This window comes from Rhinichthys klamathensis, unplaced genomic scaffold (genome assembly GCF_029890125.1).
Source record: "Rhinichthys klamathensis goyatoka isolate OS25496 unplaced genomic scaffold, OSU_Roscu_1.1 h1tg000072l_1, whole genome shotgun sequence".
Classification (NCBI taxonomy): Eukaryota; Metazoa; Chordata; class Actinopteri; order Cypriniformes; family Leuciscidae; genus Rhinichthys; species Rhinichthys klamathensis.
The window spans coordinates 2,321,343-2,345,513 of record NW_026606615.1 but is presented as its reverse complement, the minus strand read 5'-3'; the positions used below and the strand labels follow the sequence as shown (position 1 = coordinate 2,345,513).

The 24,171-nt window shown below is 37.1% G+C and overlaps 1 protein-coding gene across 1 annotated transcript in view; it reads left to right on the top strand.

Annotated features, from left to right (window-relative positions):
* itga9 (integrin, alpha 9) overlaps positions 1-24,171 on the top strand; it is a 91,789-nt gene that overhangs the window by 23,081 nt on the left and 44,537 nt on the right. Inside the window, exons 5-15 of the mRNA XM_056250663.1 lie at positions 289-356; positions 3,346-3,475; positions 3,557-3,642; positions 3,760-3,822; positions 4,891-5,028; positions 5,236-5,341; positions 7,952-8,046; positions 8,652-8,742; positions 9,877-9,922; positions 10,046-10,200; positions 11,823-11,983. Coding sequence (XP_056106638.1) covers positions 289-356; positions 3,346-3,475; positions 3,557-3,642; positions 3,760-3,822; positions 4,891-5,028; positions 5,236-5,341; positions 7,952-8,046; positions 8,652-8,742; positions 9,877-9,922; positions 10,046-10,200; positions 11,823-11,983 — 1,139 coding nt within the window. The remainder of the gene's footprint in view (positions 1-288; positions 357-3,345; positions 3,476-3,556; positions 3,643-3,759; positions 3,823-4,890; positions 5,029-5,235; positions 5,342-7,951; positions 8,047-8,651; positions 8,743-9,876; positions 9,923-10,045; positions 10,201-11,822; positions 11,984-24,171) is intronic.

Here is a 24,171-nt window from a genome sequence, read left to right as displayed (position 1 = left end):
ATGGGGAGATCCAAGCCCAATATTTTCTGTAACCGGAGAGCACAGCAATCCCCCCCGTTCTCGAAGCCCTCCAGAGTGTGAGCTGTTGTTGAACGCGGTGCTGTTAGGTCGTTCTCAGTCTGTCTCTCGGCCCCCAGATTCCTCTTGGATGGAGTTGGGACTTTGACTAACTCCATATGGAATGTCGGAAGAACTCCAGTAAATGCTGGCTCAGACTTACAGCGAAATCATTTGTGGTCTGATGTTTTTTTTCTTCCTCTGTCTCTCTCCCCCTACTCACTCTCACAGACCATAAGAAGACCTATGGGGAAGAACATGGCTCGTGCCAAGCCGGGATCGCAGGCGTTTTCACTGAGGTCAGTAGAAGTACGAGCTTATTATGTGTTTTCACGTGTGTGGCGCTCAGATTACATGATTACATGTATGAACACAGACATATAACAGAGTGTGATTGGTATATTCATTCTCCATGGTTCACCCAAAGATGTCTCATTATTTACTCACCTTCATGTCGTTCCAAACCTGTGATGTTTTTTTCTTCCTTGGAACACAAATGAAGATGTTAAGCAGAATCCCCAATCTGTTTTTGTCATATGTGGCTATCAAGACCAATAAAAGTAGTCTGTACACTTTGATGTGCATCTGAATATTTGTAATTGAATTAGGGCTGTCAGTTAAACGCGTTATTAACGGCGTAAACGCAAACCCATTTTAACGGTGTTAATTTTTTTTATCGCGCGATTAACGGTCTTTTTGGCCTAGCACACTTTGTAGTTTTTTCACATGCTTTTGCAACAGGACGCGGCATGTGCGGCGCTGCGCTATGAAACCCATTTATTTCAATGGCTTGCGCCACGTGAGGACGTTTTGTTGCCTCGTCGACCAAAGCGCAAGCGGATCTAGCTAGACCGGAAACAAAACAACAGGCACGCCGCACACACTTGTTGCGAGTCGGCCAAATAGTTGGTTAACGTTACGTTTTGAGTGGATGACGAGCGCGAGACGCCGAAATGGATGCCAATAAGATTCTGAATGGAAAGATAACTTTTAAAAAGTTGCCAAATGGTTCCATTGACAAGACCAAATTGATCTGTGTTTTGTCGTTGTGAACTGAGCTATCATCATCACAGCACGTTCAGTCTGAAATACCACTTGATGGCCAAGCACACACACACACACACACAGCTGATGCGAATTCTCCGCCCCCTCGTCAATATCAGGACCTCGTCAGTATTTCTTTCACCCTTTTATAGATGGACAGTGTTACATTGTGTGAGAGATTATTTGCTCCAAGTGAGAATGTTAGTGTGAAATAAAAATGCGAACACAGTATATGCCAATGTTGTTTTCAATATAAAAACATTTGCACAAAGCAAGCCGATCCACTTTCCCATGTTGATAAGAGCATTAAAATGAGAAAAAATAATGGGACAAAAAGAAATCAAGAGACATTTAGAATAGATAAAAATGTGCGATTAATCGCGAGTTAACTATGACATTAATGTGATTAATCGCGATTAAATATTTTAATCGTTTGACAGCACTAATTTGAATATGTGCATATGTGAATGATAGTCTTGTAGGATGGGAATCAGGGTTAACTATAGCCATTACATGACTTCAGAAGTCGTAAAATTGAATGCACAAGTCATATGCACAGTCTACTTTATTTTGCAGTTATGGTCCGATTTTGTCCTTTTTGGAGCTTGTGAGCTTCTAGTCACAATATGCTTTTATTGAATGGGGGGAAAGAGCAGTGAGAAGATCCCTGCAAGCATCTGAACAGAATTCAAACTTTTTGTGTGCGATACACACGTTTGCATGAAGGCTGCGAGTTGTTTGTCCACTTGCTCTTCATTTTTGCACATTGACCGTTTCAGTGTTTTGTATGAAGTGCAGCCAACCTGTTAACGTGCAGTCCAGGCTATGGAAACAATGTTTGGATCAGATACGAGAACACAGGCTGACAGATGTGATGCCCAACGGTTCATCAATATCATCACTCACTCTCTGACCCTTTTCACTTTGTTTTTCTTAAAAGAGAACGAAATATGACTGGATTCAACTAAACTCCCTAGTGGTTCTGATTACTGAGGTGTTATTCATTTATCAGACTGTGTGTTTTAAGAGATGGCTGAGAAATGGTAGATTTTGGAACAGAGCTTGTTGACTATATACTTTAAAAGCTGACCAGATCAGTGTTGGACATTCACAGAGAGGAATCCAAAAGGCTTGACCAATAGGAGAATGGCATCTGCATCGGCTGCTTTGTAGTTTGGGTGGTAATGGCTCTTTATCATTTGGAAGAATGTGACCATCTAGACCTTAAGTGGCTAAAACAGATGTCTAAAAACTCCTTGATTGAATGCTGTCGGCTCAGCTGGAGGTGGTGTTTTTACATGTTTGGCAGGAATGACCCAGTCAAACAGCATTTGTGTGTTTTTTAGCAGTCATGCGTTGTGAAATGGAAAAAGCAGTGGAGAGCATCCATTTGTGGCTTGATGAAACTCAAAACAACTGCGTAAAAGAGCTTAATTCTTCTGTCATTCGAAGCATATTCCATGTGCCCAAGCTTTTATATTTGTATCCTCAGAGATAATGGGTGTCGGAAAAAGGATTCAGAGCTAAACATTAATGCTAAATTGTGCGTTTTTTGAAATGTATATGTCGATTAGAGCACAACCGGTACCACCAACCTTTTCAGTGGCTTTGGTTCCACGTTCCAAGTATTTTTCCATTTCATTTTCTTCATAGAGTTATTTCAAGGGTTCTAAGCATTGCCAATTAAACAGTGTAAATCTAAATATTCTATAAATCTATATTGTATTATATTAATATATTGCAATAAATAAATACAAATATTGAGATTAAAAACAAAAAAACTTCTGTATTTTATTAATGTCAGGAATTTTACCTAGTATATGTCATTGCTTAACAACCTTACATTGATCTTTCACAAAAAAATACATTTATGGAGAAACCGAATGAGATGTTTGCTTCTTACCCTACAGTCATGTACAGTAAATAAAGCAATGTCTTATTTGGAGTGTGACAATGTGGAGCAATTAAAACAGTTCAGAGGCTTGAGTTCTCCTCCAGTTTAAAGTCCATTGAGTGATCAAAGCGAAGAACAGCAGCTGCCATTTCAGCTCACGGCTGGGTTACCAGCAGATAATACAACATGGTTTGTGGCTTTCGGTTGACCAAAGCCACACCAACAGCTCTGTGTTTTTCTCCTATAATTTGAAATGTAACTTTTTTTCAGCTGTAAGGAAATGTGCTGAAGCCTTAAAAATGTTCTGTTTTTTTTAATGGATCTCCATTGCTTTTGATATTGTTTTCTAGGAACTGGTTATCATGGGTGCACCTGGTTCTTACTACTGGACCGGAACAGTCAAAGTGTTTAACATGACCTCAAATACTCACTACAACCTTAATCAAGACGACCTGAACCCTCATAGATACAGCTACCTTGGTAATTCCTGCTTATTTGGATGTTAATAACTACTTCAATATTGCATGCTGTAGTCAGTCTTCACAGATTTGTGTTTTTTAGGGTATGCTGTGACTGCTGGTCACTTTTCCTCTCCAAATACCATAGATGTGGCAGCTGGTGCACCTCAAGACAGTGGTGGTGGAAAAGTGGGTGGTTTTCACTTAGTTTCTTGCAGTGTTCAGAAATTGCATCAATGCTTCCAGGTTCTGTTTACATTACACCAACTTTGACATTATAAAACCACATTGTCATCCATATTTTAGGTTTACGTCTTCAGAATTGAGGGAACATCTCTTGTGAAGATCTTTCAAGCTTCAGGGAAAATGGTGGGTATAATGTTCAGGTTTGCTAATTTATTCCAAATGTAAGATGTTTATTTAATCACTCATAGCTATTTAAAGGAATAGTTCTCTTTTCTGTGCAACACAGAAATACATGTTTTGAAGAATTTGTACGTGTTGATCAGGGGCTGTGGAGATCCTAAAAGGACAAAAAGCATAATTAAAAGCGTCATAAAAATCCAATTAACCCTTTAAATGCCTAGTGTATCATATTTGATATGCAGATTTCTTATGCCTCTAAATTGTCAATATGATCAAAGTTTTGGTTAAAATCAAATCTACTACATGCCTTCAGCCCTCTGATTGATAGTTTATACTTTTTAGCAAGTAAAAGGCCTTTTAGTATCTAACTGATTTGTATAAAGTAAACATAACTTTTATATTGTTTGTAATATTTTAAGATGGACACTTATTGGACCGAAGCAACTTAGGTTTACTTAATTATCCTCACATTATTTGTTTTTTAGAAAAATCTTGTTAAAATGTGAATATTATATGAAACATAATGCATCATTGTATTGCATTTCATTATGTTTTTCCCCCCACAATAAAAACTACAGAGATTTGATCATAAAACTAAGCATTTAAATATCATCTTACTGAGACATTATTGGGAGATATAGAGTGGCCACTGATATTTATATGCAATTTATGTAAGTAGTTGCTATACCGTTATAAAGATCTCATTTATTTACTTTACAAGCTATCATAATAAATTGTTGTTGGCCATATATACAGTATATATATATATATATATATATATATATATATATATATTATCAACTGCATCAAATTGCATAGTTTTGATGCACAGCCTGTAAATGAAATTGAGTTGTTTTTTCCTCCTTGAGTAAGAGATTATAAGTTGTTAGTTGAAAAACAGCTCTCAGATCTCATGTGTATTCATGTACAGTATGTTCAAATATAGGTCAGCGTAGCTTGACTTTCTTCCAAAAGGGAACAGTATGAGGTAATGCATCTTATGGAGGTGTATGTGCCCTGTGCATGGCGTTGTAACCTGACCCGTTTGCTCTTGGCTCGGCTTGGTTTCAGATGGGCTCTTACTTTGGCTCCTCATTGTGTGCAGTTGACCTAAACACGGACGGACTGTCGGACTTGCTGGTGGGAGCACCCATGCACAGCACAATCCGGGATGAAGGACAAGTTTCTGTTTACCTCAGCAGTGGTAATGTGAGTTCACCATGCCTTACACACAGTATGTGTTACTTATTAATGATAGCAATATTTGTCATAAACTACACTTAAATGCCTTTAAAGTTGGTGAACTAATGCCTTAAAGCTGAATTGTGACCAGGCTTTAATTTTAAGGTAAATATCTTCATGCAACTTTACAAATGTTTTGAACATAAGCAACATTTTTTGTTCCTGTTTGTTCAGGGAGTAATGGAGGAGGTTGCGATATTGAACGGTGACAATGCATACAACGCTCATTTTGGAGAGTGTATCACGTCTCTTGGGGACATTGATGACGATGGCTACCAAGGTCAGTGTCCAAAGTCAGCTTGAGCTCAAAGTGATCACACATCAGAGCAGTGCATGAGCAACTAATACTGAAGTCCTTCAACATAAAGGAATATTCTGAAAGTTTGGAGTCTTTCAGATTATTTCTCTGAAATAAATGAATACTTTTATTCAGCAAGGATGCATTAAATTGATAAAAAATTGACAGTAAAGACATTTATAATGTTACAAAAAAATGTCTATTTCAAATAAATAGTGCTAATTTGAACTTTTAAAATGTAAAGAATCCTAAAAAAAAGTGTATCATAGTTTTTTAACATTGATGATAATAAAAAAATGTTTCTTGAGCACTAAATCCTCATATTTGAATGATTTCTGAAGGATCATGTGACACTGAAGACTGGAGTAATGATGCTGAAAATTCAGCTTTGATCACAGGAATAAATTACATTTTACAATATTTCACAATATTAATGTTTTTGCTGTATTTTTGATCAAATAAATGCAGCCTTGGTGAGCATATGAGACTTCTTTTAAAAACATAAATAAAATGGTAGTGAACGGTAGTTTATGTTTTAAATATGCAGTTATCACACAAGGAATTGTAAGTGTGTTACTGTACACATATGTTTAACCTGGTATAAATTCAAAATGATCACATAAGCAAATTTAGCAAAACTCATATTTCCACTGTATTGGAGACAGACAGACATTGTTTGTCAAGTAACTGGAAAAGATATGTTGATGTGAAGCAGATTCAAACCTCAGATATCTCCTCTGTGACTAGTGTTCTCACTCTTGATTTTCCTGGCACCCCACAATCCAGTCGGAGGCTTTTCTTGGCATCTGGTTTCGCTCTTTACCTGATGCATTGTTTGATTGTAGCTCTATTTTCTACATGTCGCCTTTTTAGTTTGTAGTTTTAGTATGGACTTTCCTCATAAGTGTTACTGAAAGTGTTTAGGGAGACTGACCATCACATAATAAAAGACCAAACACAAATCCATTCATGTGGTAAGAAATTAGAGCTATGAAGCTAATTCAAATGGCCTGAGGAATATCTGAGAAGTGGAGACAGATGTGTCAGATTAAACAGGAAGTGAATCTTTCCGTTGTGGGACAGCGAGGGGGTTGGCAGCACTTTAAAACAAGAATCTGATTTAAACAATCAAGCATCTTAGTAAAAATGTACGTGTGTATCAAGAAGCATCTGTGATTAACTCTTTGAGGGGTCAGTGTTGTAGTAAATTGTCTTTTAGGAGGCTGTAACCATAAAGAGATTACATGAGGTTAACCTGTTTCTATTTGACCTGCCTCTTATTGGGTATAAATTTACATCAGCATGTGAAAAACAGGGGGGTCTGTTCCCTAATAAAGATTTCTATTGCAAATAAATCCTGCTCTTTTGAACTTTTTTATTCGTCAAAGAATCCTGAAAAAATCCTTCAAGGTTTCCACAAAAACATTAAGAATCACAACTACTAATAAGAATAAACAGGAATGTTTCCTGAGCATCAAATCATCATATTAGACTGATTTCTGAAGGATCATGTGACACTGAAGACTGGAGTTATGATGCTGAAAATTCAGCTTTGCATCACATGAATACATTACATTTTAAAATATAGTTTTCGCATAGAAAACTTAAATTTGAATAATATTTTACTGTATTTTTGTGTTCTAATAAATGCAGCCTTAGGGAATATAAGAGAAACATTAAATAATCTTACCAACCCTGAACGCTAATTATTTAAAGGTTTTGAATGTAAATAAGCCAGTAAATTGTCTCAGTCTCAAGTGGCAAAAATATCTCACCCTATAAATATAGATATTAATGGTTGGTGCTTCATATTTAGTGTTTGCAGGAATTTCTATAATTATTTGCATTATACAAATGTTTTTTATTGTTTCAGAATTTCGTCATATACGAAACCGATCCGGAATCACAAATCCGATGAACTATATGCAAACAGATGCCATGAAAACTGTCAACCTTAAAGCAAAGCACTTATATAAATGTTAAAGTTTTCAAAGCTCAGCACATTTCGAATATGTGTTAGTGAAATGTGTACGGCTGCTGTTCATGCACAAGGCTTTTTTATGACACCGTTTCAACCCCCCTGAAGTTTCACAGACCTTTACAGGCTCTCAAAAACACGTAAGTGTCCATTAAGTGACTTAGCAGAGCGTCTTTCTATCAGAGATGAGCTTAAAGCAAACAGTCATTTATTGGGGTCTCGACACACACAAATCCACTTCTAGCGTTTCTATTCCAGTCGTAGGTCTCTGGCAGTCTCCCTGAAGCCGGCTGCAAACTATGCAGTTTTTTCTAACATTTACGATTGTTGCTCGTCAGACTGTCCGTAATGACCCCAGGAAGATCTTGAGTAAAAGCCAAGGCAGACTCGAGATATTAAGTCAGACTGTCTATCTCAGCTAAGACTTTGGTCACGATTTGCCGATCAAATCATGTGCCATGTTCTTCCATCCATTAATGAGACGAAAGAAATGTTTTAAAAATTTAGATGATAATCGTGGTAAATATCATACAGTGTGCGTCCGGCTTTACTCTCTGTTTCTCCCTTGTTTCCATCTTTCTCCTTGACTTGTTTGCTGGTCTGTTGTGCTGTAGATGTTGCGATTGGAGCTCCTGAAGAGGATGACTACGGAGGAGCTGTTTACATCTACCATGGTGATGCCACAGGAATAGTTAACAAGTACTCAATGGTAATCAACCATTATTTTGCTGAAGTGATTTGCTCAACTGTTTTTATTACTCATTGAAAATTAGTATCAAATTTGTTTTTTGTAATATATTACTTTATATGTATTTTATTAAAAAATTTATTTTGTCAGCTTTCAACAGTATACGGTAGAGTCAACCATTAGTTTAGTTTTTTTCTGTTTATTTATGATGCTATTGAGTTTGATTGGTGACTGTTTTAAAATGAGTTTGATGGATTGATTTAGTTGGCAATGGGTCACTTGTTTTATTGAGAAACCTAATAGCTCATGCAGTTTAACAGTTTGATTGATGGGTAAGCAGTAGGGTCAGATTATATCTATCGGCTGATTTTGTGGGAAAATGCCTTAAATGGAGCTGAGAGTGCTAGACGGATATTGGTAGCTAAAAGAATAATCAAATTAGCTCAAATATTTAATAAATGAACACGCAAGGGAAAGGAAATGTGTAGAACTGCGTGGCATTTTGAAATCTCTAGATGTTTTATTACTGTTTTTTTTTCTTTTCTGTGTGCTCGTGTTAATTCAGATGTTATGAAACGTCTCTGATTGGTTGATGTGATTTTCTCTCTCACCTTGATCGTATGCAGAGATTGTCTGGGCGAAGCATCAACCCCACCCTCCAAATGTTCGGCCAGTCAATTTCCGGCAATGTGGACATGGATGGAAACGGATATCCAGGTTTGGCTTTACTTTAGAAACTTGGCTATAGTTCTGCTCGAATGAACATTGAGAATGTTCCGAATTAACTAGATCAAAACCAACCGCATTCAGTGAGAAACCATGACTGGTGCCAGACCACTTACATTGGCCTTTTGCGATCTCTGCGTAAAGATGGGAAACATGTAAAAATTTTAACGACCTTCAGTTCGTTTATTCCATTCTGGAAACCTCTAGGTATTAAACTTCACTGTGTAACTCATGACATGGATGATTCGTCAAATTATGTGATTTGTCCAAAGCGATTGGGCTTATGATGTGAAAGCTGCTGTAAAAATGGCCAAAAGATGCTACTCATCTTTTTTTTTTTTTGCATCCACAGAAGAAACTGGTCCAAGACAGGATTAATTATATGATGGAGAATGTTCCATGCTTGACTAATCCGAGGAATGTAGATTAAGTGGTGTTTGCTTAATTTTCTCAGCCGCTTTTTGACACGTTGTGTCTGCTCATGCCGAGCTCGTAGTGCTGTGGCCAGCAAGCATTTTGTTTACAGCATTCCACAGCGGACACTGATTAAACAGAGACGAAAGAGAATATCAACAGAGAAGACTTCATCTTCTAAGTGATTTAAACAATTAAAAAAAAAAAAGTGTTAAAAAATCACTTATTGTATATACTGGATAGCAGTTAGCATGTACAATAATTGTGCTGTTTTGCATTAGAGTTTACTAATTAGTGGTGACCAATCATAACCTCGTAATAAAAATGATTTTATTACTGTATATTTATAGTATTTATTCATATTTTGCTTTTTTTATATATATATATATATATATATATATATTTTTTTTTTTATCTTAGCTTAAGTTTTAAGAATGTTCTCATGTGCTTTTGTCATTTTTATTAGTTTTTATGTTTTTTTATTTCTATATTACTCCTCTTTTTTTATATATTTTTTGTTTTAGTATTTCAATTAGTACTGCAACTTTTCTATTTTTAAGTTTTTCATCTAATATTTATATTTCATTTTATCTCAGCAATTACGTCAATTAATTATTAGTTTTAAGCTCTGAATGTTATCTTATGATAACATCTTATCATTCCTGACCTTCCAGATAAACGTTTTTGTTTGTTTGTTTTCATCCATATCAGATGTGACGATAGGGGCGTTCATGGCTGACAGTGTGGTTTTGTTAAGGTAAGTTGTGCACTTCTGATCCAAGAAAAGCTTAATTACATCAATTCCTAGTTAGTGTTCTCTTATAATCATCCCATCCATTCTGGTGTAGCTTTGACCTTTCTTTGCTGTTGCATGTGACAGGTCCAGGCCGGTGATCTCTGTGGACGTCTCCATCTTTTTGCCTGTCTCAATAAACATCACAGTACCGCAGTGTCACGAGGGCCCACAGCATCTCAACTGCTTCAATGTCACCATATGCATGAGCTTTCGAGGAAAACATGTACCTGGCCACATAGGTGACTCACTATAGATTCGGTTTTGGGAGGGTTTTTGGTTCAGTGTTTTGGGGTTTTTACTTTATTTTATTGCATTGCATTTTATTGCATTGCAATGCATTTTAGATCATTTTAATTTATTGCATTGCATTGCATTTTTTATTATTTTATATTTATTTTATTATTTTATTGTTATTATTTTATTTTATTTTACTCACTAAACCCATAACTACATACTCTTGTTAAACAGTAATTCACTATGAATCACTTTTGGCTCCCGCATAATGTTACCGATATTATATATAGTTTTAAAATTGCTCAGGAAAAAAGGCTTTTTTCCCCCATTAAAACTAGTTGTTTTGTTTCTGATATTTAGTTTTTGTTACTTGACTCAATTAGCCTGACTGCATGAGAATGACCTCTTGCTAAACCGCTGGGTGTGGCCACTGCTTGCTGAGTGGGTGTGGCCTAATGGGAGATGGAGTATATAAAGGGAGTGTTACATAATGGGACATTTCAGGGCAGTACAGAGCACTAGTGTTAGCTCCACATGGCACTCGCATTGGGAAGTGCACCTTGTGTCTGGGGAACGCCCTGGTTCTGTAGGCCGGAGTCAGTGAGCTCATAGTGCGCTCACAGCTGGATGTGTTCAATGAACAATCCCCTACATTGGTCCAGGAGCCCCTTCCTGCTCATAGACGTTCATTAGAGTAACACCCTGTGAGACTAGCAGAGAAATAATAGCTCTTACTCACCGTCAGGATTGGAACAAGGGTCCTGCAATTAAACATTTGACCTCATCACAAAAACTGTCAAGATATTCATCAAGTTCCTACAGTCACACTCATGGCAGTGGAAAAGAAAGCAGCTATTTCTGGGGTCCTGTCCAATAGTTCTGTGTTTTTGATCAATTTCTGGGTTTTGGAAAAGCCTGTAGGTGTAGATGGATGAATCTCACCAAGAGATGTCTGGATCATATTTCATCCGAAAACAAAAAGAAAAATGTAATATTATTTTTCATAAAGAACCTGAAACATACTTTAAGAGCAAGCCCAAACTTAATTTTTTTGACGTTGTATTGATGAGAATTCTGGACATTTCCTCTTTAATGGAAAACATCTCATTATTGTAATGTGAATTTTTGTTATATTGTTTGAATTGTATAGTATAATTTTAAGTACACATCATAATGTATCTGTTAAATGTGTTAAAAAATCACAATATAACAGTAATGATAATGATATTTTATTTGCATTATATTGATGAAAGTTTTGGGGGCAATGTACTTGTTTTTCATTAAATATTTATTTATTCATTCATTTAAGTTTGTATTTAATTTAATTTTTGATTGATTCATCAGTACAGTTTGAACCATATTTTTTCTTCATGTCCTTGCTGTTTTCTCAGACTTCCACATATGAAACATTTAACTCTTGGACGTGGCCCAAGAAATGTTCTTGTACTGTTCTCTCTCATTTCCACAACTTTGACAGTGGGAACTTGACGTCTTACTTGACTTTGTTTTTAAATCTAGAATCGCCCTGGAATGCTTCTGATAGTGAGTGTTTAGACACAGAGCATGTTTGAGAGATGTTTACACATTGTTGTCTTACAGAAATATGGGTGTCTATTTTTCTCCTCAGAGTTGCTGTACAATCTAACAGCGGATGCAGATAAGAGACACAAAGCTCTGCCGGCCCGGGTGTATTTTGGAAACGGTGTTGAGCAGACCGGTGCTGTAAGTCAGCGTTTCAGCCTGGAAATCAACCGACAGCAGTGCCATCAGTACACGTCCTTTGTAAGGGTGAGTTTACTCAAAGATATCCCAGCGTACCTCATGTTCCACAGGTTCACACTCCAGGGATTTGTCAATATGAAATCAAAAATTACCCATTTTACTTCCGTAATGGACATTCCTGGTCTTATTGTGCATTCATCCATGTTATCCCAACAAATAAAATTTGTCATTGTAATCTTTCGTCAAAGCATTTAAATACCACCTTACTAAAACTAATACTGAATAATATCAATTATGATATGTAACGCTCACTCATGAAGTCTCAGCCTACTTTCTTTCTCATAAAATGTGCCGTTTCATCAGGAAATGCATGACATTACGAGAGTAAAATGGGTTGTGAGTGCCATCTCATTTTGACTACATGTGTCTTGTTGCCTTGGCTTTTGGCTTGCTTAGTTGGGGACATTTTATATTTAACTATATTATTAATCTGCCTTACTTAAGGTGGACGATGACGCAATTTTCTTCTAGAAACAAACAAGCTTTGATACAATCTGTATTGTAAAAAGCGCACTATAGAGAAAGGTGACTTGTAGTCCGGATGTATCATTACCGCAGATTTCATGCTGGTCCATGTGATGTTGTTTGCACTTGTCCTCGACTGACCCGGTGTCTTTTCTCTCCCATGACCTGTGCTGTAAACAGCCCTGTGCTGGAGGTCAAACCATGTTGTGCTGAACTTTATTTCACTCTATCAACATGCACCAAATATGTCCAAATGCAGTTTTCTGTAACTGCTTTGAAAAAGTAGCTTTTATTGGTTTTTATTTGTTGCTGGTTGGCGAATAAAACAAGCTATGAATTTGAAAACGGTGTGATTTCACACCTGCACATTAAATAAATAGTTAGTATGGCAATTTTGACTGTCAAGCTCGTTAAAAACTCAAAAGTGCACACAAGCTAAATTACTTGTGTGCTGTATTCTGAAGCTATATGATAGATTTGTCTGAGGAAATTACCAAATTGTGTTGCCATTTACTGCAATCTTGCCTTCAAAGGACTATCCATGTGTTTGGTGCCGAGCTCTGATTAAATCATGTAGGAGCTTGTGTGGTTTGAGTCAAAGTAGAATTTCACTAAGTGACCTATAATAAAGTCTCACTATCAAATGAGATGCCCACCATCAGGTGACAAACAACTACCTTTGAAATGCAGCGTACTTAATGAGAGACCTTGTTTTGTGAGTCGGCCGAGAGACAGTGGTCATTGTGAGCACACAGTTAGCCTCTTGTTGTCTAACAGGCTGCTATCACAGCGTCAGTATCCTCAGGGCGTCCCGGCTCTGACGAGAAGGCCCACACAGAGCCTGTAAACTTCACTGGCTCTGCTTTATGAGTCACTGCAGGCCACTTCTCCATAGGGGATCTTCTTACAGGAAGGGTTTGCCCCATACCATGCTCCTGTTTTTGCTTTACACGAAACAGCGCATGATACAAATATGCTTTAACCAACAACATTAAGCCTGTGACAATAGAGTTTGCTGACCTAGTCTTAAGCACATTCACACATGGTTTTCCTTTTGCAGCTGTAAGACTGGTAAGGGTCATTCTACAAAATGTGGCTTTTGTGTTCTTTCATAATGACTTTTAACAACTTAACTCAACAAATGTGGTATGTATGAAGAAAGATTTTTAAAAAAGTTAAATATATTTAGTTAGTTTTGTGAGTAGGGGACCATTTTAAAGGGATAGTTCACCCAAAAATTTAAATTATCCCATAATTTACTCACCCTCAAACCACCCTAGGTGTAAATGACTTTCTTCTTTCAGCCGAACATAATCAGAGTTATATAAAAAAAATGTCCTGGCTATCCCAAGCTTTATAGTGGAAGTGGATAGTAAATTTTTTTAAGCCCCCCAAAAAAGCGCCTCCATCCATCCATCATAAAAGTAAAAGCAAGGTACCATTCACTCCCAATATAAAGCTTGGAATAGACAGGATATTTGTAATATAACTCTGATTGTGTTTGGCTGAAAAAAGAAAGTCATATACACCTTGGCTTGAGGCGGGTGAGTTAATCATGGGATAATTTACATTTTTGGGTAAACTAACTCTTTAAATTGTGAACCTTGTTCCCATGATTTTGCAGAGCAAGCTATTGAGTATTGGAAACTGTATTTATGGCATTAAATACAGCATTAAATTCCCTAAGAAGCATGGAGTATCATACCTTGAGCAAAGGCTTTACATATCACAATTTTGAAATCGAATGGCTCCTTTTTTATACAATGACCCTTAAATGTCTGCTAACTAATACACATGAATACAGCTTTACTGTAGCGAAGGGGAGACGTAAGGCATCTTAATATTTCATCTTGTTTGTAGACACTGCAGATTTGTTGCTGCATCTGTCATTGTGTTTGTACTTTCAATCAAACATTGTACAATCTCTTCTCAAGGCCTAAAACAACCATAGAGAGCTGCTGTATATTGCACATTTTTCACTGATGCTCTAATGAGTCAGCGTGGTTTATTTTATGTTTTAAATGTTTTGGAGAAACTCTTTTGGACTAGGGAAACACAGATAGAGGAATATGTGTTTTAACGGCTGGTTAATGAGTGAGAGTTGTAATGTAATGCCTTCTAAAGTTGTCCTTGTGTTCTGGGTGGGCAGATCATCATGCCATCTCACTGGGTGATCCTTAATGGATCAAGCAGCTTAAACACACTTCATCTACAGTAAAGAGACTCATTTGTCTTGAAGGCCACACTTGTCTCGGTAGATTTGACGTGGATCCTGTCTGTCAGTGGAGAAACTTCTGTATCTCACTTAATTTACAGTCTGAATGTCCAACAAAGAAGGCTTTTCGGGTGTTTCCATCCATGTACATGATATTTAGTCGTTCCATGTGGAGAAAACTGTTATCTCCTCCGTTATCTTTTGGTATTTGCTGGTGCTTTCTAAGGCCTTACTACTTCTCCTCATGTTAGACTTTGGTGTGTATCTCATCCCACAGCACTTTGACATCATGACGGCGAGTTTTGCATGGGCAAACACCACTCACGTTTTCTTCAGAACGTGTAAACCTAATCTAATTTAGAATTTTCTCTATAATTACAGTATGAATTTGTATTATATTCCAAAGTACATAGTATACATATCAAGAGTATAATCATAGCAAACACTTTCAACTTGGTCTGAAGTAAATTGACCTTGTTAGCACAGCTTTGAATTAACCTGTCAGCCTTATGTAAGTGAGACATACTTTTATTGCACTGTATTCTTTGTGCATTTGTGAGAAGTGTTTGCATTAGCAGAGCTGTTTGTGTAAGAAAAGTATCTGTGCCTATGACGTGTTTTAGGATTGTTTAAACTGGTCATGCCAGGCACGGCTTTAGCGGAGTTGTATTATGGATCATGTCAGGCAGTTTTTATGTGCACTGGGTGGTATAGTAGAGCAAAGGAGTTACGCAGTTCAAAAGTTAGAGGTCTGTAAGATTGTTTTGAGTTTATACTCACCAGAGCAGAATTTGTTAGATGTAAATACAGTCATTTTTTTAAATATATATATTATTACAATTTAAAATAACTGTTTTCTACATGAATATATTTTAAAATGTAATTTATTCCTGTGATCAAAGCTGAATTTTCAGCGTCATAACTCCAGTCTTCAGTGATCCTTCAGAAATCATTTGAATATGCTGATTTGCTGCTCAAGACATTTCGTATTATTATCAAAGTTAAAAACAGTTTGTGCGGCTTCATATTTTTGTGGAAACTGTGATGCATTTTTTTCAGGATTCTGATGAATAGAAAGTTCAAAAGAACAGCATTTATTTGAAATAGAAATCCTGTAGCATTATAAATGTCTTTACTGTCACTTTTTTTCCCTTGATCAATTTAATGCATCCTGGCTGGATAGTGAAAAATATTAATTTCTTTAAAATATTACTTTACTATAAATAGTCAATCCAACATGATGCAGATAAAAATGCACTGATTCACTCTCTAATGGATTCTCACAATTATAAGCCTCGTATCGGTTTGTCAAACAACACTCAAATATGTTCCAAAACATGAGTGTGTTTATTCAGTCGGCGAGTTTAAAGCAGCACAAATCCCCCGTCATCAAGCGTGATTTGGCTGCTGTCCCGAGGGCCAGGTCTGCACGGCTCTCCTCTCATTTATCCGGGTGTTAGTGTCTCCCCGCAAGAAGCCAGGACCCCCACTCTCTAGCTGAGGTATGCTAATGGAAACCAGCTGGCTCTCCGCCGGGATCTCTGGAGGGAACCTTCACTAACTCTCACACGGTGAAAGCACTGTGAGTAACGTCACAGCGGTCCGGGGAGATGTTGTTTTGTCAACTGGAGCTCTTGTTCTGCCCCCCCGGTGACATTGAGCTGGTTTCAGTCTGTGAATGCATTCAGACTCACTATATATTGCAGGAGAACATTTGGACGAACCTTCATCTTGATTTTAAGGGATATCTGCATATTGTTTTTCTTTGTTAACCTTGGTTTCTGAGCAAAGTAAATACCTGCTGATTTAGGTTAGTTGAGGCCAATGAATGTGATATTTGCATTGGCTGATCTTACTTTGTTTTTTGCTTTTTTGTTCTCGCAAGTTTTTTGAAATCGACCTTGAAATTGGATTTCGCGTTTTATTGACTTTTAAATCTTTATTGAATTCTTATTCGTTGCCACATGACCGGGCCATTAGGATTCGGTTGCGAGAATACCTCTGACAGAGATATAAAGTGTCCAATCACAGTCTGCTTTGTTTTTATGTGCTGTTTAGAGGAGTGTTCATTTAAAAAACTTGAATATTTTCTTTAAATATTATTTTAATCTTTTCTTAATTTAGCATAACTATGAATATTAATGTTTGCCAGTGAACAGTGTCTGTTAAAAGCATTTAAATGCACATGATGTAACTGCATGCATGCATATTCATATACTTTATGTATGTTAATATACAGTATATATGATCTTTAGCATAACTGATATACTGTGAATATTGTGAATATGTTTTGCAGTAGTATAAAAACTGGTATAAATAATTATCCTAATATATTTTATTATATATTATAATGTTTACATTATGTTCAAGACTAGCTTCATTGTGGCCAAGTAGATACATATGTTGAACTCTAGTAATATAATTTTGTTTATCTTTATTCTATTAGTTCCCCAAACAGGAACAGGCTACACCATTTCCTGTTTAGTAATGTGCATCGCAGTGCAATCCAGAATTAGTTGTGATTTAATTAGATGAAATTTGACCTGCAGGACGTACGTTTAATTGAACATATTGTGCTTTTCCAAAGGTTGCTGTGGTTGGTTTGACACAAGCATTCCTGTGCACACTGAGGTTAGACAAACTTTGTAAAACCCCTGCATGTAGCCAAAAGAAACAAGCATCTACACGGGCTTCTCAAAATTCTAGTAAATAGTCTAGTTATAATTTCCCTCCGCTATAATAGGAGGCATTACGTAACGGATTCATGTTGATCATTTTAAACATGTTTTTATTGGCACAGTTTATGGAATATCATACCAGACTGCCAGATGTTCTTTGCTTGGTTATTTTTAGCCAGATAAACTGCATATGTGGTGCACTAGCACCTAAGAGCAAGCGAGCAAACATTTTTTTTTTATGTTTTTTGATCATGGTGGATGAACTTTTAGAGTTGAGTGGAAGATTCGGCTGGTTGCTCGTCTTACCATTGCCACCCTCATGCTTACCGTTCACTTCATCATCTCATGTCATTTTCACAATCCAATGTTTTTTTTCTTGGCACTCCATGCACAATGGGTCGAAAAACTGCTTGGGTGGATTTTCCATATTGCATATAGGGATCAGGGCAGGTTTAAATGTCCATGCTGAAGGATGAGGCATTAGAGGAATCAACACTCAAATGAGCAGAACCAGATGCGGGGGACAAACCTATTTCCTGTGTTATTATGGCAGCCACACACACTGTTTTCTCTAGTAGAAAGGAAATGACAATAGTATTTTCTGGACTGTTAGACTAGATGTGGTTCACCCTGGATCCCATTAAAATAAATAGGCCTGAATTACTCAATATATATTGTCAGATGATTGTCAGGGGTACCTCATATTGATTCAGTTTATTCCTCAGCAAATCTATATAAATAGCTTACCATAATTTATCACATATGCATTTACATTCCATCATAGATATCACTCGTTCAGCGATAGGTCCCACATGAGATAGGCTTGGGATTTGTAGCACACGCTCTATGGAGAAGCTAAAGGCTGTCAGATTCCTTTAGCTGTCTGGTTGTTGTATTGTATGTCACTCATAGTTCTCTTTACCATGTTTACATAAATGCCTCAAATCCTGCACAGGCTTTACTGATGTATGTGGCCTCTGTGGCAATGTAAGGAGCGCACTGAAGGAGCAAGTGAGGACAGCTCATTTTAAAGTGTTACTCTCATGCTCAATATACAACTGACACAGTTAAGCTCACAACACTCATCAGTTTATACTGTACTGGCATGGTGATCCAACTTAAAGTAAGTTACATATACAGGTACTGCTTGTAAAGTTGTGGCATAAGCTCCTTTCAAAAACCTAGCTGTCTACTGTCTAATAAGCATGTTGCTATGATAAATATGTGAAATAAACAGCACACACTCACACGTTTTAATTAAAATGATCTGTTTTATCTTTCAGTGTCGAATGCAATATTCACTACCATTCAAATGTTTGGGGTCATTATGATTTTTTTATGTTTTTGAAAAAGAAGTCTCTTAATCTTAGCAAGGCTAAGATCAAAAATACAGTAAAAACAGCAGTCTTGTAAAATATTATTTACAATTTAAAAAAAAAACATATTTTAATATGTAATTTATTCCTGCGATCCAAAGCTGAATTTCCGGCATCATTACTCTTCAGTCTTCAGTGTCACATGATCCTTCAGAAATCATTCTAATATCAATGATGAAAACAGTTGTGCTGTGTAATTTTGTGGAAACCATTCTAAAAAAAATCAAGATTCTTTAAAAGTTGAAAAGAAAATATTTTATAACATTAAACGTCACTTTTGATCAATTTACTGCATGCTTGCTGATTAAAATTTTTTGGAATGCTTTTTGTTCTTTTATTTATTTATAACATTTCTCTAGACTATTTCAGTTATTTTGGGTTTTTTTCCCCCTAATCTAATTTGTCTAGTAATGCTGAGTAAATTGGGCCTAAATTAGTTATCTTTGAAGGCAGCAGTTTTCGAACCCTGTCCAAAAGCATGTCTGAAATGCCCTAAAGTGCTGTCTAGCTATAGGCTGCTCACTAGGTTTTGGCACAGAGCTAAGTGTCACACAACACTGATACTATTTCTCATACTGTGTCAGATCCTGCTGTGCTGATTTGATGGTATTCATAGTACTGACCCAGTGAGAGGACTAGGCCGTTTGCCACACTACTGGCTTTGTGTTGCCACATATAACAGTCCCGCATAACGCTGCAATTCCTCCAATGCCATTCCACGGGCTTCATTTACGCCCAGCCAAGAAAGCTGATACAATGAATCCACACGGCAGGAAGGTAATCATATCCAGCTGTCTCCCAATAAACACGCTCACGACTCCAGCATCTATTTATAAAACATGGTGACGGAAAAATATTAAAATGCAAGAAACCCACAATACCGACAATAAATGTAGTGGAAAGAACTCTGAAACATGTCGAAATGGGAGAAAACTTCATATGAAGTAAGCGTCTATTTAGTTGCTTGCTGAATTCAGGGAAAGTAGACAGCATGATGCTGGAGAGTTGTGTTGTGCAGCTGAATGAATGTTTAAACACCAGTGATCTTCCTTTACTCTATGGACCTACTGCACATTTTGATGTGAAATTTGAATTTCAGATTTCACAAGTGATTTTCATTGGTAAAATTCAACATCAGGTCCCCTGACAATCATCATATATATTGTATAATATGACATAATTAGATCTAATAACTATATATGCCTTAATTCTTCATAGCATAGATTCAACAAGTTGCTGGAAACAATCCTCAGAGATTTTGGTCTATATTGACATGAAAGCATCACACAGTTGCTGCAGATTCATCGACTGCACATCCATGATGTGAATCTCCCGAATCCCAAATCTGCTCTACTGGACTGAGATCTGGTGACTGTGGAGCCGTTTGAGTTTAGTGACTCACTGTCATGATCAAGAAACCAGTCTGAGATGATTTGAGCTTTGAGACGGCATGTTATCCTGCTGGAAGGATCCATCAGAAGATGATACACTGTGGTCATAAAGAGATGGACATGGTCAGCAACAATACTCATGTATACTGTGGCATTTAAATAATGCTCAATTGGTACTAATAGCCCCAAAGTGTGCCAAGAAACTATATAACACACCATTACACCACCAGCAGCCTGAACTGTTGATATAAGGCAGGATGGATCCATGCTTTTCACTCTTTACACCAAATTCTGACCCGACCATCTGAATGTTGCAGCAGAAATCGAGACTCATCAAACCCGGCAACGTTTCTCCAATCTTCTATTGTCCAGCTTTGGTGAGTTCGTGTGAATTGTAGCCTCAGTTTGCTGTTGTTATCTGACAGAGTGACACCGGTGTGTGTCTTCTGCTGCTGTAGATCTTCTGCTTCAATGTTTGGCATGTTGAGTGTTCAGAGAAGCTCTTCTGCAGACCTCGGTTGTATCGAGTGCTTATTTGAGTTACTGTTGCCTTTCTATCAGCCGAACCAGTCTGGTCATTCTCCTCTGACCTCCGGCATCAACAAGGCATTTTCACTCACTGGATATTTCTATTTTTCAGACCATTCTCTGTAAACCCTAGAGATGGTTGTGTGTAAAAAATCCCAGTAGATCAGGGGTTTCTGACCATGTCTAGAGTTGCTGCCATGTGATTGGCTGATTAGATATTTGCCCTAACAGCAAGTAGTTGAACAGTTTTACCTGTAAGTGGTGAGTATATATGTGTATATGCTGAGTGTATATGTGCACCAAGAAAACATGTTTCAAGCAACATTTCCATTGTGAGATTTGGCTTGTATAAATGTGCATTTTGTCAACCACACATTGTTCTGTTAAATTTGTTTTTCTGTTCCCTAAACCAGGACTTTAGAGGGTTTTATTTATATGGTCTGATGACATGCTGTTATGTGTGGTGTTTAACACCTGACTTCTCTCTAGTGAATGTTAAACAACAGCCACACTAGTGACTCGGTCAACCTCATCCACACCCTGGTTGTTGTTGGAATCGTATCTGTTTTCCTATTGGAGCGCGGTGGTGGACTTCCTTCGGTGTGTGGGGCTCAAACATATCAAGTATAGCAGTTTATTTTACAAGGGCTGAAGCGTCTCTCGGCCCACGCGCAGTAGATTTAAAGATTGTATCCAGGCTGCACCGATTAGAACAATAGACCCAGAATAACTGCACGGTAAAAGTGGACCAGTTTTATGAGCCCTGATCTCATCAGACAGAGGAAGCATCTGTCGCTGCCGTTCTGACCGTTCAGGATGAACTGACGTTCACAGAGTTGCTTCAGCAGGATCATACAGAGAGATAAAACTAATACAATCTCTGGTGTTGAACAGAAAACAGGCAGTTTAATCATGAACATTCACTGGACATCTGAAATTATGCATTGATATTTCAGCCAAATAGGAGAGTCAGCCGTTCATTTTTCTCACAATGTTGTATAGAAATGCAAAATAATTTCCTAGATGATCACTACTTGCTTTTTCATTTTTGTAGTTGCATAATGTGTAGTTCTGCATGTTATTTTTTAAAGATAGGATATAGGGTTTAATTATAAATTGAATATAAATGACAGCTGGAAGTCCATCCCTCACCAAAAGGAAGTCCTGTAACCTTTTTTGTTGTAGTTATTCCTGTGATTTTCTTAATAAAACAGAGAGCAAACATCGATTCTCCGGCAAAAGACGAAGCATACATTATTTTTAGGCTCCTGTCAGTTTTGATAAATGCATTGTTTATAACTTCTGCCATTAAGTCATATAGATATGATCTAATGCCTCTCAATGACCGAATGCTAGAAAAACAGGAGGTCATAACGCAAAAAAAAGATTTTTTGTTGTTGCATTTTTGTCTTGTTTTCCAGTACAAATATCTAAACCTCCTTAAATCAAGATACACTTACCAGAGAAGCAAAATGACATAAGATAACAAGTGTTTTTTTTCTTCTAAAAAATTTATCAAAGCTAGTGACTTTACGTAGCCTGGATTCCAGCCGAATTTAGCCCAGCCCACAACATTTGAGGATGGGTAGTTCGGTCTGGACTTGATCCGTTGAGAAGCAAGTATGCCCGAACCAAAGCTGTTCGGACCAATCAAATTGTCAGGGCGGGCTTTATACGATGATGGACAGATGATCAACCGTAACGTAATCATCCACGTCACCAAAGAGCGCTTGGGTTGAATTCGTTTACAACAAAGATGCTGCGCTGGAGAATTTAGATGTGTATATCCATCCATCGTGTCAGTTATAGAAGATGTAGACAGCGCATCCATTTTAAAAGAGGAACAGAGAACCGCGATCAAGGCATTTGTCGATCGGAAAGATGTTTCTGCCGTCCTTCCTACAGGATTCGGTCGATCCAATTGAGTGCAGAGGCATTTTTTTTCCTGGTTCGGTTGAAACACGGCCCATAATCACAGCCCAATGGAGCCGCATCAGACTCACATGCTGACTAGAGTCTGAGTATGACGACATCAGGCTAGACTTTACGCTTAAAACAATAAAAAATATCTGACAATGGGTCAGAAAAATAAACTTTTCGCTTTAAATTAAGTTTATTTTTCTGACCCCGCTTGCAGATATGCTTTCTTTTTTTACGCATAAACTCATAAACTAAGCATTATTTTGATCATTCTTTCAGTAAACAAGAGTAGTTTTTTGCTTCTCGAGTAATTTAAGTGATTTAAGAAGTTGTCCTGGAAAACAAGACAAAATGCTGAGTAAGACAATAATTTTTGCAGTGCAGCTTCTTAAAATACTTGATTTTTATACTTTGTCTCATTTTGTACAAGATCTGTGTTCTTGAACTGGTATTTAGGGAATAACTTTGTGATGGAAGCCATATTTCCCAGCCAGCATCCCTAACTCACATTACAACTCCATAAAAGGAACTAATCCCAATCCTCTCTTCATGACTTGTGCTTCCCGGGTGCGTATAGCGCTGGGGGGACCTTCACAGGAGTGCTCAGTTTTCAGCCAGATAAGGGGGACTGTGAGCCGGAGCAGAGAGCGGGCCGGATGATTGAAGGAGGAATGGCTTGGAATTCTGGGAATGAGTATCAGGAGTAAAGGATTTTGTTGGCTCTCCCTACACTTACCCTTGACATGACCCACCTGCTCACTAAGTGAGTTAAACTTAAGGGCATATCAGTTATTCCAGGCATTTATGTTGACGGATAACAGCAGAGAGCACGTATAAAGCTATGGAAATATTACTGTACATGTCAAGGCCAAAGGGATTGAGTTGTTGCTCTTCCAAATGAAAAGACACTGCTGGATGTCCTTCTAAATACCAGTGTATTTTTGCACAGTGGAAAGATTTCCAGGCAGTTTAATTTTTGGTGAAGTGTTAAGAGAGTGTGTGTATCTTGGCCTGATGTCTCCGTAAGCATTTGATGAATGCTTTGTTCTCACTCTAATAACAAGTCTTTTTTTTTGTTCTTTGCACAAAACCTGTCAAGAGTATGTCACTTCAACACAAAATCAAGATAAAAAATGGAAATATATTTTGCAAAAAGAAAATGAAGCATATTTTTCAGATGTGTTTTTTTATATTGTGAAATTTTACTCATCAAATTTTCAAAGTATTGTTTTTTTGAGTTTAATCTTTTATAATTCCTATTTTATTTCAATTGCCGTAGAAATATAGGCTGTGCAACTCTATTTATTTATTTATTCAATTGACATTTAATCACATATGTTAATATGTATTGAGAAAATCCCCCAAAAGAAGATAATTCAAAGACATTACTTTTATTGTGGTAGATGAAGACACTGAATAGACCAAACATGTCTTTAGATGTCACTAAATTGTTTTTGTTTTTTTATATAATTAAGTCAGTAGCTGACCAATCATGCTAAATCATGTTGACATCCATAAAAATCTGGTCCAAAAACAGGCTTTATTTATGCATTTGGCAGATGATTTATCCAAAGCGACTTACATTGCATTCAAGGTAAACATTTGATCAGTCCTTGCTCTT